Genomic DNA, 12,507 nt, shown 5'->3' on the forward strand with positions numbered 1-12,507 from the left:
CTGAATTGTGAAAGTGCATTAAATACTATTTGGAGAAATTAAAAGGTCACTTGTTCTCAAAAATACAAAGTCTGAACTTATTTCAACTTTATTTGGATTGTTTACCATCAAAAAAGAACTTATTTAGCTAAGTTCTATCTGTCTTTCCTTTGAGGTAGAGGGTATAACACAATATCTGTACTTGTTTATGAATGTGCTGCATCAGTAGGAATCATTTTCATTTCTAATGCATAGCAGGCCTTCACTTACTCACAGTGCGGATAATTCTGTATATGGAGATTGGAAATTACGTGTCATTCCTAAAATGTTATTTTGGTTTAGATGATAGTCTTGAAAGTTACGTTATTCTGCTTCATTCAACACTCTAAAACACAGGCTCATACAAAGTTAAATAACGTCTGCTATTCTAGCATGCATCCTCTGTAAACGTAGTATTGAAATTATTATAGCATAGAGGAAACTGTAACAAAAAACAGATGATAAACAAATCATAAGCCACATGTGTCTTAAAATTAGTTTTCTGTTTCTGTAGGATACTGGCAAATGGTAAACTATTAAATCAGTGACTTGTTCTTCTCTTTGGTTTTCAGGTGATGTCCGTAATGATATCTATGTAACATTAGTTCAAGGAGATTTTGACAAAGGCAGCAAAACTACAGCAAAGAATGTAGAGGTTACAGTATCTGTTTATGATGAAGATGGGAAAAAATTGGAGGTATTTTTGGGGAAGTTGATACCTGATTTGGGGTTGGTCCAAAATGATGTGATTGATTGATTATTCAAATATTGTTAAATCATGCTTAAATATTTTTAAAGCATGAACCTCTCTCTGTCTGTCTCTCTCTCCCTCCCTCCCTCCCTCCCTCTGTAACATTTCCTCCATAATTTCCTGCCTCACTTGCAATAATTTGCTGTGCTGCCGGTTATTTCAAGAATACTATTTTCCAACTTGAATCTAGAACCGTACAGAATCTTTTGAAATTACATTACCTTATTTGAGTTCTTACTAGGTGAAATTATAATTGTGTTTATCATCAGTGGTATTCTCTGTTCCTTGTCATATTTGAAGATAACTGTAGATTACCGCAGAGAAGTTTCGCAAATCTATTTGATTTTCCCCAAGTGCTGCAGTATTGGAAAACAAGCTTCCTTCATTCTTTTTCTTATTAACTAATTATTTGGTAGTTAAAGATAAATAATATTATTGAGTTCTTCGAGTATTTTTCAGTATATGTCCACAATCAAATCATTGTAACTGTATTTATGACATTTGGTTGGGTCAGTTGACCTAGGCACCAGTTCCACTGAAAGCATCTGAATGTGTAGGAAAGCATTATGAATGTTCACATTTTGGGTACATGTTTTAAGATTTAAGTTTGATATATTACAAAAATGTATTCTGCTTATCATCTGAAATATTTCTGTACTACTATATCTGAATTTAAAAGTTAATTTTTATTTTAATTGTCTCTTAAGTATAGTAATAACATTTACTTATACCTGTAACTGTAACATTGATTTCTGCTTTGTTTCCTTGTTTTAAGAACGTAATTTTTCCAGGGGCCGGAGATGAAGCTCTTTCAGAATATAAGTCTGTTATATATTACCAAGTAAAACAACCCCGCTGGTTTGAAACTATAAAGGTATGCTTGGCATTAAGGTTTCTTTTTAAAAAAAATGGGCAAGAGAGATGATATCCATGCCAGAATGACTTTTGTATGTTGCTAAGGAACAATATAGATGAAGCCGTTGACTGACACAAACCCCCTCTGTCTCTTTTTTGATCTTCCAGTCAAGGCAGCTTGGCTAGATTTATTCCAACATCTGCCTCCTGCTTTTCTTGCATTAGATAGCAGAGCTATGCAATATTTTGTCTTTGATTCCTAAAGGTATTTTGGACCATGCAAGGACATAGATATAGCATCTGTCTGCTACATTTACTCCATGATACCCCTAAAACATCTTTTTGGATTCAAATCTGAAGCACTGCATAATCCTATTAGAAAGTTAAATGCTATAGCAATTGTTTGTAATATCCCATAACAATACTTTACCCTAAAGTTCTTCTTATGCCATGAAATTATTGGGATTTTTCATTAATTCTTTAAGAGAAAGAAAAGATAAAACACCACAGCAGTTCACCAGACATTCATATTAGTAGTCCTGGAATGCATAGGAATGAATGATTTTAAAATTAGATGAAAGTAAAACACAGTAAGAGTAAAGAATTATCTAGCAAGTGCTTACATCAAAACTCTAGATTGGCTGCATGTACTTTTGGCTGAACTAGGGAGCATCGTCCATCATCTATTTGATGAAAGGAGACCAATAGAAAACCAGTGAATTATATGACGTTAGTTAAGGAAGCAGTCTTGGCAGTGAATGGTATATTGGGACGTCCTAGAACAGAGAGTATGATAGAAAGTTGTTCCCAGTATTGGTTTGTTTGCTTATTAGCTTAATATCCTGCCTTCCCTAGAGAAGCTGAAGGCAGCTTTCATAGGCATCTTCCTTCATATCATTCTCACACCAAGAGCCTTGTAAGGTAGGTTGAACTAAGAGAAGTAAGAGAGTGTGACTGACCTAAAGACACCTACTGAGTTCCCATGGCTAGAGTGTATTTGAACTAAGTCTTCCTGGCCCTCATCCTGAATCACTAAACCACCTTGGTTTAGCAGCAGAGACCACTGGAAGAAGTGACAGAGTTGCTGGGCATATAGTGCTCCTTACTCCCAATTTTCCATAACAACAACAACAACAACCCTTTGAGGAAGATTGGGCTGAGAGAGAGTGACTGGATCAAAGTCACCGATGGACTTCTCTGGTTGAGGTGAAACCTGGTTATCCCCAATAGCAGTCTAGCCTTAATCCTTGTGCCACACTGTCGATAATGAAAATAGGCAGAATAAATCTTGGTCACCAGTGAATTCATCATAAGAAAATCAGATTATTTCTTGTCCATCTACTTTAGTATCAGTTTGTTAGGTGGTCTCAGATAAGATTCTATAGTATCATCTGTTAGCAATTGTTGTAGCCAAAGATGACAGGAATTGAACTGTATGTAAAGCATGTGGTCTGTCTCTAATGTCCTTCCTGAGCTTTAACAATAATAAAAATGCTATTTAGAGATTATCTGGCATTTTGTAGCATTAACATGAATTTGTTAGTGTACTAAGCTGTATTAAATAATATTTAATACCAGTATTTGATAATGTGCTAGTAAAATCTGTATTTCTGTTATTCCCATATTGCCTTTCAACTCTTAAGGAGTGGGATATTCTTGTATTCAACAAAGTCAGGGAGTGAGTTCTTCCCATTTTCAAAGAATATCTGATAGCCTTGAACACTGTATTGAGAGAAGGGCAGATATGAAAGTAGGACTTTTTATACTCCTTTCCCATAGTGAAAATATGTCTGGAAAAAGAAAATCTGTTACTGCAGCTACAAAAATCTCCATGTATATTATATCCTTGTGGTATCATCTAGTGGATCATTTCTAAGTGATGAGTAACCTATGGTAGTCTGGCCCAGAAAGACAGATAGTTATCATCTTTGGAAAGTCACTGTGACCAATATGCAAGATGCTTTGATCACATCCATCACAACATAGCCTTTGGAATTAGTTCAATATCTGTAATGGCATTGTCTGATTCATTAATGTTGGATGCGTTTCAGTTGATGAAGTCTAAGTATGTTGAAAAGGTGCTTGATCATGCTTGGCCAAACATTTGCGTCTTTGACCCTTGCCATTTTTATTTTGCTATAGGGAGAAACCTGATTTGAACCTAAAGACAAAACAACTGTTGCTGCTGTTGTTGCTCATCAGGGCCAGGCATATTTTAATGAAACTAATTGTTTTGAACCATTTCAGACCAGTTGCAGGTCTGATTTTGGAATTGTCTTGTTCTAGTGGGATGATCTGCTCTAGGAGATCCTGTTGGGTCTCTTAGATCTCTTCTCCACCCCCAAGGCCAAGAACAGCATACATTTATAACTATATTCCATACATCTGATAGGGTAGACTGAGATCCACAAAGCTTATGAGACAATACTTTTGCTAGTCTTTTAAGATGCCATAAGATTATTAATTTTGGATCTCTCAGGAGCTTTCAGCACATTCCACCTTTTTTTTCCTCCTTCCTAGTGTTTTTTCCAAAGGTGCAGGGTCTGCTTTTTTGGATCAACCGAATGTTGATCTGTTGGTTATGACAGGAACTGACCAACCGGCTTGTTGCCTGAGCCTGATGTTGTGGGCTGAGAGAGATGACTGGCCCAAAGTCACCCAGCTGGCTTTTATGCCTAAGGCGGGACTAGAACTCACAGTCTTTTGGTTTCTAGCCTGGAGCCTTAACCACTAGACCAAACTGTCCATACTATAGTATTCTTTCATATAGGCTGCTTTAGTTGCAGTGTGAAAACACTATATTACACTGATTTCTTCTCCTACTTGGTTGGCTATTTTAGAAGGTGATACTTGGAGATTATTGTTTTGCCCTTTGGAAATTATGTGATGGGATGCCAAATATGAGATACCTCTGGATTTTTAAATCTACAGGAAGCCACTGGAAAGATTATCAAGGGATATGGGCAGAGGTGTCACCAAAATGCATATGGCATCCACATTTACCTCTCTGTTAACCTTCCTTCTCATCTAACACAGCAAGGCAGTTGATTATCTCAAGCGCTGCCTTTTTTGGGTAGTGGAATACATAGGGACCAATAAAACGAGATTAAATCTAGACATATCTCTGTTTACCTCTCCAGTTAAGTGGTGATTGTTTTATTTTGCAACAGCTTGTACTTTTCCTAAATAGTTTGTTGAATAGCTTGGAATAAACTTGTTTCTAACAAAGTCAGGGAGACCTATGCTTTGCAGCAGTAATTTACATCTGGTAACTTCCTCTTTGGACTATTGCAGGGAGCAGGGGATGCCTTTGAAATTGGTTCAGAAACTTCAAACATTTCAGAATAGGGTGGTTAGGCTACTGACTGGGAATGGTTGATATGACCATATTATGTCAGTGTTTTGCCATCTTTTCTGGCTGTGAGTCAGTTTCTAGACACAATTTGGAGAGCTATAGTGCTTAAGGCCAGGCTGTCTGAAAGAGGTATCTTGTCCTAACATATCTCCTGCCATATTTACTATCAGAATGATAGGATTTGTACTTGAAGTGCTTCTCTAGATACTCCTGCTGAATGAGAGATGAGTGGCTTTCAAAAAAGGTCTTTTCTGGTAGTGGTATCCCAGCTATGCAATACTTTCCCTAGAGAGGGAAGACTTGTGGTCTTTTCTGCATTGTAATACAGACTTTTTTGTTTTCCCAAGTTGAAGAATTACTTAGATGATTTACTGTGCTGGTATTTTGTAAATTTTATTGTTATTGCTACATCTATATGGTTACTGTTTCCTATGTAGGATTTAATATAATGTATTGCTAAAAACGATATAATGCTTTTATATTGACTTCCCTTTTAATAACACATTTAATGTATTGTACAGAGAGTTTCTGTTAAGTAATACAAATATGAGTAATTGTTAAAACATTAAGAATAACATGGCAGCAATGGTTCTCTGCTGTGAAATTATTGAGAGAATAATATGATGTAAAGTGGGAAGAGGCAAGGAGGGTAAACATTTAAAAGGCTGAACAATGAAAGAAAAACCGGAATTGAGAGATCTGATGTTTATTGATAACAATAAGATTAAACACCTGGATCATAAAGTGAAAGCATGCTTTAATAGAATAAACATGATGTGGATAACATTATTCTTTGTAAGGAAGGTGAGCAATCTTCCACTGTCGGAGAAAAACTGAACACTAGATCTGGCCTTCTTTTAGCTGTTGTAAATTTCTGCTGCTAACAATGATGTCCATTACTAAAAGCTGACAAGAGCATCATTTCACTTTCCTCTGTTACTGGTGGATCAAATACAGAAGATCTATTTCATACTTCTGAACTGTAATTCTAGGTATGACTAATTATTTTTGGGGTCCTGTAACACAGGAGGGTTGAGCAGAGTTGTTTTCACCATATGCTGTAAAACTATAAAGAAAAGATGTCCAGACGTTCAGTGCATAGGCAAACTGTTAACTGTCAGACTTCTCTCACTGAAGTCTTACTGGGAATAGTTAATCTAAGGAACAAGAATGGAAGAGCTCTGATGAAGAATATTTATTAGAAGGAATGTTCTAAAAGTTACATGTACGTAGAGGCAGTTTAGGGGCCAAAACTCTTGATGTATGGGGCTAGAAGCTTGCCTTTTTTCTGAAGCAGGGTTCCCTGCTTTGATCGTTGTTAATTCCTTTCAGTGTGAGAATTTTCACATTAGCTCAGTAAAGGTCTAGTGGATGACCTACCAGCACGCTGAATTACTAACCTGAGGAGTTCTTGGTGGCTTAATTCCAGACTTAACTGAAAAGTCAGTCTGCGTTGCAGAACAAGACGAGAAATTATTTAGTGTTTTATTCTGAACTGCTGGCTCTCAAATGTTGTGCTTTTTGTAAAAGGACGGGTTCTGGTTTGGGTACTTAGCTCTTGAGCCTCTGGAGAAATAAGTTTTCTTATTGAAGAAAAGTGCTCCTGCTGTTTTGACTAGTGGTACAGTTTCAAATACTTCAGTAAATCTTATTTAAAATAGCATACTTTTGAAAGTTTGGTTTTGCTTAGCTGTTGTCATATAACCTTTATGACTTCACATCTGGGGAAAGGAGAAGTGGGCCACGACTAACCAGGCAGGAAAGTTCTTGTGACAGTATTCATATGCTGCTGCTTTTAAGCAATCAGCATAACAATGTTGAGTTGACTACTACTTTTATGGATTAGAAAAAATATTTTTATGCTAGTACGTTTGTGTGGGTATCTCTTTCATAAGTGTATATGTATATATATTAATATATCTATATATCTGTATATGTGTTTTGTGTGTGTGTGTGTGTGTGTATGTGTATCATACCTTGTGTATATATACCTAAATCTGTTGTTTTGTTTTGTTTTGTTTTGTGAAGGTTGCAATCCCCATTGAAGATGTAAACCGCAGTCACCTAAGGTTTACTTTCCGGCACAGATCATCACAGGATTGTGAGTAATTAACACCCCCACCCACTGTTACTTTTTTAAAAACTTGAGTCTACTTTGAAGAAGAATTTGCTGTCTAATTTGAAGCCCTTGTCTTTTGGCCTCCTATCCTGATGCCTCTTGCTATAGTTTCTTCCTTTTTATACTTCTTCAAGTAAAGCCAATTAAATAATATTGGGTGTATGCTTCTTAGAGGCTGGTATTCGGGATGTTTTATAGAGAAAATAAACTAACTTGCTTGCACTGTTAATGAGCTACTGTGATTTTCATTAGTCATGAAGTCTATGGGAAAGGTTGTTAGCATTTTACTTACACGCCAAGTATTGACTTCACTTGTTAATGTTTCTGTTTAAAGTCACTACATTTCAATAGGACAAAGTGGTATTCAGCTTGTTTGATGTTTGTTATTAATGCAGTTTTGAGATAAAAAACATGCTTTACTAGTTTGTGATATTACCATGGCTGATTTCACTAATGAATCTGCTAAAAACCTAGTTTGAATTTTTATTATAATATTGGCAGAAGAATCAAAGTTTTAATCATGTAATCTTCACTGCTTATATTTAGAACTTGTAACATTTGACATCTTCATAATGGTTAGTGCTTATGTAATTAAAGAGCTACTGCTTTGATGTAAAATTAATCACTGAATGAAAGCAATAATTTTAATAGAAAATGTAACAATTTCACTAATGAAAACAAGATGCAGTAAATTACTGTTATATTTATGACTGTTAACTACAAATTGGTTCAGGAGGAAGTATTTGCATTAAGTTGCAGTAGTTCATGGGTTGCCAAAGTGATTAGACTTTAGATTACTGTAATCCTTATGGTATAGAGTTTAGGACTGCCACAGTGCTTTTTCATACATTTTTTAAGCTGCCACTGGGTTGATCAAGGTTGTCCTTCAAATTCTCCTTCTCATCTTTGCTTGTACTCAGTTTGCCTGCCTTCTGGAAAAAGCTGAAGTCAGCTTTTCTGGAAGTCTTTTTGGGCCTGTCACCATGGGTTTTAATTGTCTTACATTTTTATGTTTTTAATTTGTTATTGTATAGTCTTATTTTGTGAACCACTGAAAGTACTGCAATTCTGGTGGGACATAAATTTTATTAATTAATAAATAAGATGTTAATCCTGCCTTACATAACTGTTAAGGTATACTGGTAATGGAAATCAAACTGCATAGCAGAAGCTGACCTTTTGCTTTGTTCCTCTAAAGTAAAATCACAGATCCTGTTCAATGTGCAGTGTGTGGAGGTTTAAGGGGAAAAAAGGTGGTACTGATACCATGTGACACATGCCAAGGTTGAATTTAGGGGTTGGGAAGAAGTAAGGTTGGGAATAGAGAAGTTCTGTATGAGAACACTACAGGTAGTCCTTGCTTAATGACCATTTGTTCAGCGACTGTTCAAAGTTACGACAGTGCTGAACAAATGGTACTTACACCCAGTCCTCAAAGTTACGGCCATTGCAGTGCCCCCACGGTTACGTGATCACAATTCGGGCACTTGGCAGCCCACACACATTTATAACCGCAGGGTGTGCTTCAACTCTCCTCCCCCTATTTCTCCCCTTTGGGAACACTGCACATTGCTGCCCCTGCCGCCCCACGTTCCGCCACCCCTGCCAGTCCCATCATCCTGCAGTCTGCTGCTCTGCATTCTACCACCCTGCACTCTTCCGCCCTGTGCTTCACCACCCTGTGGCCTGCTGCCTCTACCTTACCTGCCTCACAAAGGGCCAGGCGGGCGCACATCGTAAAGTGGGAGGAAGTAGATGGTGAAGGTCAATTGGGGGTGAGCAGAGCACAGGGCTCACACCTCCAGCATAGCCACCCTCACCCCGGCTACACTGGCAGGAAGTTGCAAGGAGGTCTTCGCTTAATGACCTTCTATCCTTGCTTAATACAGCAACCGGGACTGCCAGGATTGCTGTTGCTAAGTGATGCAGTCATGTGACGTCATGCTTTATGACCACATCGCTTAGCAATGGAAATTTCAGTCTCAATTGCTGTCATTAACCGAGGACTTATCTGTATGCAGGTAGCTGCAGTAGACAAGCTTGAGAAAAGAGTAGCTACCAGTCCTTTAGGGAGAAAGAAACTCAGGATTTAATCCTACATTGTTTGTTTGTATGTACAGTATTTATCTGTGAGTGGACTGTTTAGCTTGGTAGAAGTTGCACTTTGTCTCATTTATATTTTTGTGACTGCAGTAAAGAAATTTTACATATTCAAGTTGAAAATTAGATTTCCTGTGAGTATGCTTTGTTCCAGAGAGAATTATTGCAAACATCTGAAGGCTACCCTAACAACACACAGGAAGAGTTTGGAAATAATGGAGTGGAGAAACAACTGAAGAATGGTTTAGGCTTCTGCAGAATGGATGTGGCAGTCTTGATCTTTTTCAAAACTCTGCATGCAAATAATATGAATAATAGTAATAGATAATTTTACTTTTATTATTATTAAATTGCATGCTCTTTAATTAGCATAACAAAGTTGTGAGTGAGCAGCTTTATACAGTTTATTTATTTATTTATCTATTTATTTATAAATAAATAAATAAATAAAATGTGATTTGATACAAAAATACTGTTCATTTTAATATGAACATGAATAGTTCCTTAAGGTAAAGAATCACTGTTTTGAAACTAAGTATTATTTCTGGTTGGATTATCAGAAATACAGGCTGTCAACATATTTGTTCATGTATGCATTCTGAAATTATTTTTCCATGAGGAAATAAAACTTCCTGGCTATGAATATTATAGCTTATTATTTATTAGACTTGTGAGGCTAGAATAATTAATTAGTAGAGATTAGTATCTAAAAGGTACGTGAAATGCCATGCTCCTGCCAATTCATATTTTGGAATGGACACTGCTAACAAAGAATGATGACTTCAGCTCATATTCAGTTGCCAATAAGGCCAGTGGAGCCTGAGCACTTCACCTGCTTCATCCGTCTGTTTTTATTATTATTGCCATTAACAAGGATTCTTTGAGTTTTCTAACAGATTGCTCTTGCCAAAGCTTGTAAGTGATCTTGTGAGCCGCTTGTGTGACTGTGCTTGAAATAGTATGCTTTTGAGGGAAAAGTAAAGGACTATTAATATCTGTTTCTCTGTCTTCTGGGTAATTATGCATGTGGGATGACTGGTGTAGGCTTTCCATGTCTGTAGCGTCCTAGAATTATAATAAGGACCTGTTGAGATACACAAAGTTTCAGCATAGGCACTTCACTGGAATGTGGATTTTGTTTATTTGTTCAATGTGTACAAATAAACAATGGAATTTTGTCCAGTGTTTATACTTTGAAGCACAATATGTGGTGAGAAATAAGTCCTGTTGATTTTAAAAGTATTTATTTTAGTGCTTTCACATGTATATACAATTAGTCCTCACTTAACAACCATTCGTTTAGTGAGGGTTCGGACTTATGACTGTGCTGAAAAAAAAACACTTGTAACCAGTCCTCACACTTATGACCGCTGCAGCATCCACGCAGTCACATGATTGCTATTTGGTGCCTGGCAACCAGTTTGCATTTATGGCTGTCACAGTGTCCCGTGGTCATGTGATCAACATTTTTGACCTTCCCGGCCAGCTTCTGGCAAGCAAAATCAATGGAAAACCGCATGATTCGCTTAACGATCACATGGTTTGCTTAATGCCTGCAATGATTTATTTAATGACTGCCACAAAAAAGGTCATAAAATTAGGTTAGATTCACTTAATTACTGCTTCACTTAGCAACCAAAATTCTCATCCCAATTGTGGTCATTAAATGAGGACTACTTGTATGTATGATTTTAATAGCATTCAACATCCAGATAAATATCTTTTTGGTTCTAGCACTATCTACCCTTGGCCTTGATAAAACTTTGGATGAATTTAGGCAGACAATTTGGTTGCAGCACATGCAAACCAATAAAGCCAGAGATTCCCATCTCCACTACAGTACAATTTCCCCCTCCACCTGGATTATTCCTAGATATTTTTTAAACATTTTATATATTCCACACAGGAGACTTTTCTCCCTGGCCTGATTGATGCAGTACCTATTAGTGTGATAGCGGGCAGATATACTGCCTCCCTTATAAAAATCATGCTGTGTATGTTTTAATATGGAGGTTGAATATGTATCACACGTACTGTTAAAATACCCATTGTAGTTTCAACAGGGAACAGATTTTATATTACCAATTGCCAGAAAATGTAACAAACAATCATGTTTGTTGGTTGATTGATTGATTGATTGATTGATTAGGTGCCATCAAGTCATTGTCAACTCTTAGTGACCACATAGATAGGTTTTCCCATGATGAAATATCCCTAATCTGATCCTTCAGGTCTTCCAATGACACATTCATTGTCACTGTAACTGAGTCTATCCAACTTGTGGCTGGTCGTCCTCTTCTTTTTCCTTCCACCTTTTCCAGCATTAAAACCTTCTCCAGAGCTAGACCTTCACATAATATGTATGAAGTAGGATAATTTGAGCCTAGTCATTTGTGCCTTAAGTGAGAACTCTGGGTTGATTTGTTTGATGACCCATTTGTTTGTTTTCTTGGCTGTCCTTGGTATTCTCAAGAGTCTTCTCGAACACCAAAGTTCAAAAACATCAATACTCTTTCTATCCTGCTTCTTCAAAGTTCAACTTTTGCTTCCATAGAGTGTCACAGGGCAAACCATTGCCTACATGATGCTGATCTTCATAGATACAGACACAGCCAGTTAACATTTACATGTATAAGAAGTCAACGGAAGAGAACAAAATAAATCACAGCAAAACAAAGTAGATAAAATAAAGATAAAGATAAAAGAATAAAAGGACTTTCTTATGACATTGTTCCAGGATTAGGACACTTTAAGCCTTCTTATGGAAATAACTGCTGATAAGAACTTGGCAATTTTGTAATAACAAGGTTCCAGTCTGAGAATGAGAGCCAGTGTGGTGTACTGTAGTAGTTAAGGGACCAGGCTAGAAACCAGGAGACCTAGTCCCACCTTAGACACGAAGCCAACTGGGTGACTTTGAGTCTATCACTCCCTCTCAGTCCTAGGAAAGAAGCATTGGCAAACCAGTTCTAAAAACATTGCCAGGAAACAGGGACTTGTCCAGGTAGTCGCCAGGAGTCAACACTGACTTGAAGGCACGCCCCCCACAAACAAAAAAGTCTGAGAGTAGGAAATAATCTACTTTTCCCCTCTTTGAAAGCTTGATCTATTAGCATGTAATTTCTTGTAGAAGGGACAGTGAAGAAATACATGTGCTAAGGTCTCAGGTTCATTCTGGCCATTGGGACAATGTCATTAAATGGGATTTTATGAAACCTCCCATCCAATACTGCTGAGGGTAAAATATTAAAGCATGCTATGTTCCCTCTAATAAGCCTCGTGGGGCGCAGGGTGGTAGGCGGCAGTATT

General features: G+C 37.2%; 1 protein-coding gene across 4 annotated transcripts in view; it reads left to right on the forward strand.

The window, feature by feature from the left end:
* The window catches only part of DOCK1 (dedicator of cytokinesis 1), a 489,239-nt gene that overhangs the window by 103,106 nt on the left and 373,626 nt on the right, over nt 1–12,507 (forward strand). For all 4 annotated transcript variants that reach the window (XM_063307343.1, XM_063307344.1, XM_063307341.1 and 1 more), the window contains exons 14-16: nt 591–715; nt 1,545–1,643; nt 7,008–7,080. In XM_063307343.1, coding sequence (XP_063163413.1) covers nt 591–715; nt 1,545–1,643; nt 7,008–7,080 — 297 coding nt within the window. The remainder of the gene's footprint in view (nt 1–590; nt 716–1,544; nt 1,644–7,007; nt 7,081–12,507) is intronic.

This window comes from Candoia aspera, chromosome 6, assembly GCF_035149785.1.
Source record: "Candoia aspera isolate rCanAsp1 chromosome 6, rCanAsp1.hap2, whole genome shotgun sequence".
Classification (NCBI taxonomy): Eukaryota; Metazoa; Chordata; class Lepidosauria; order Squamata; family Boidae; genus Candoia; species Candoia aspera.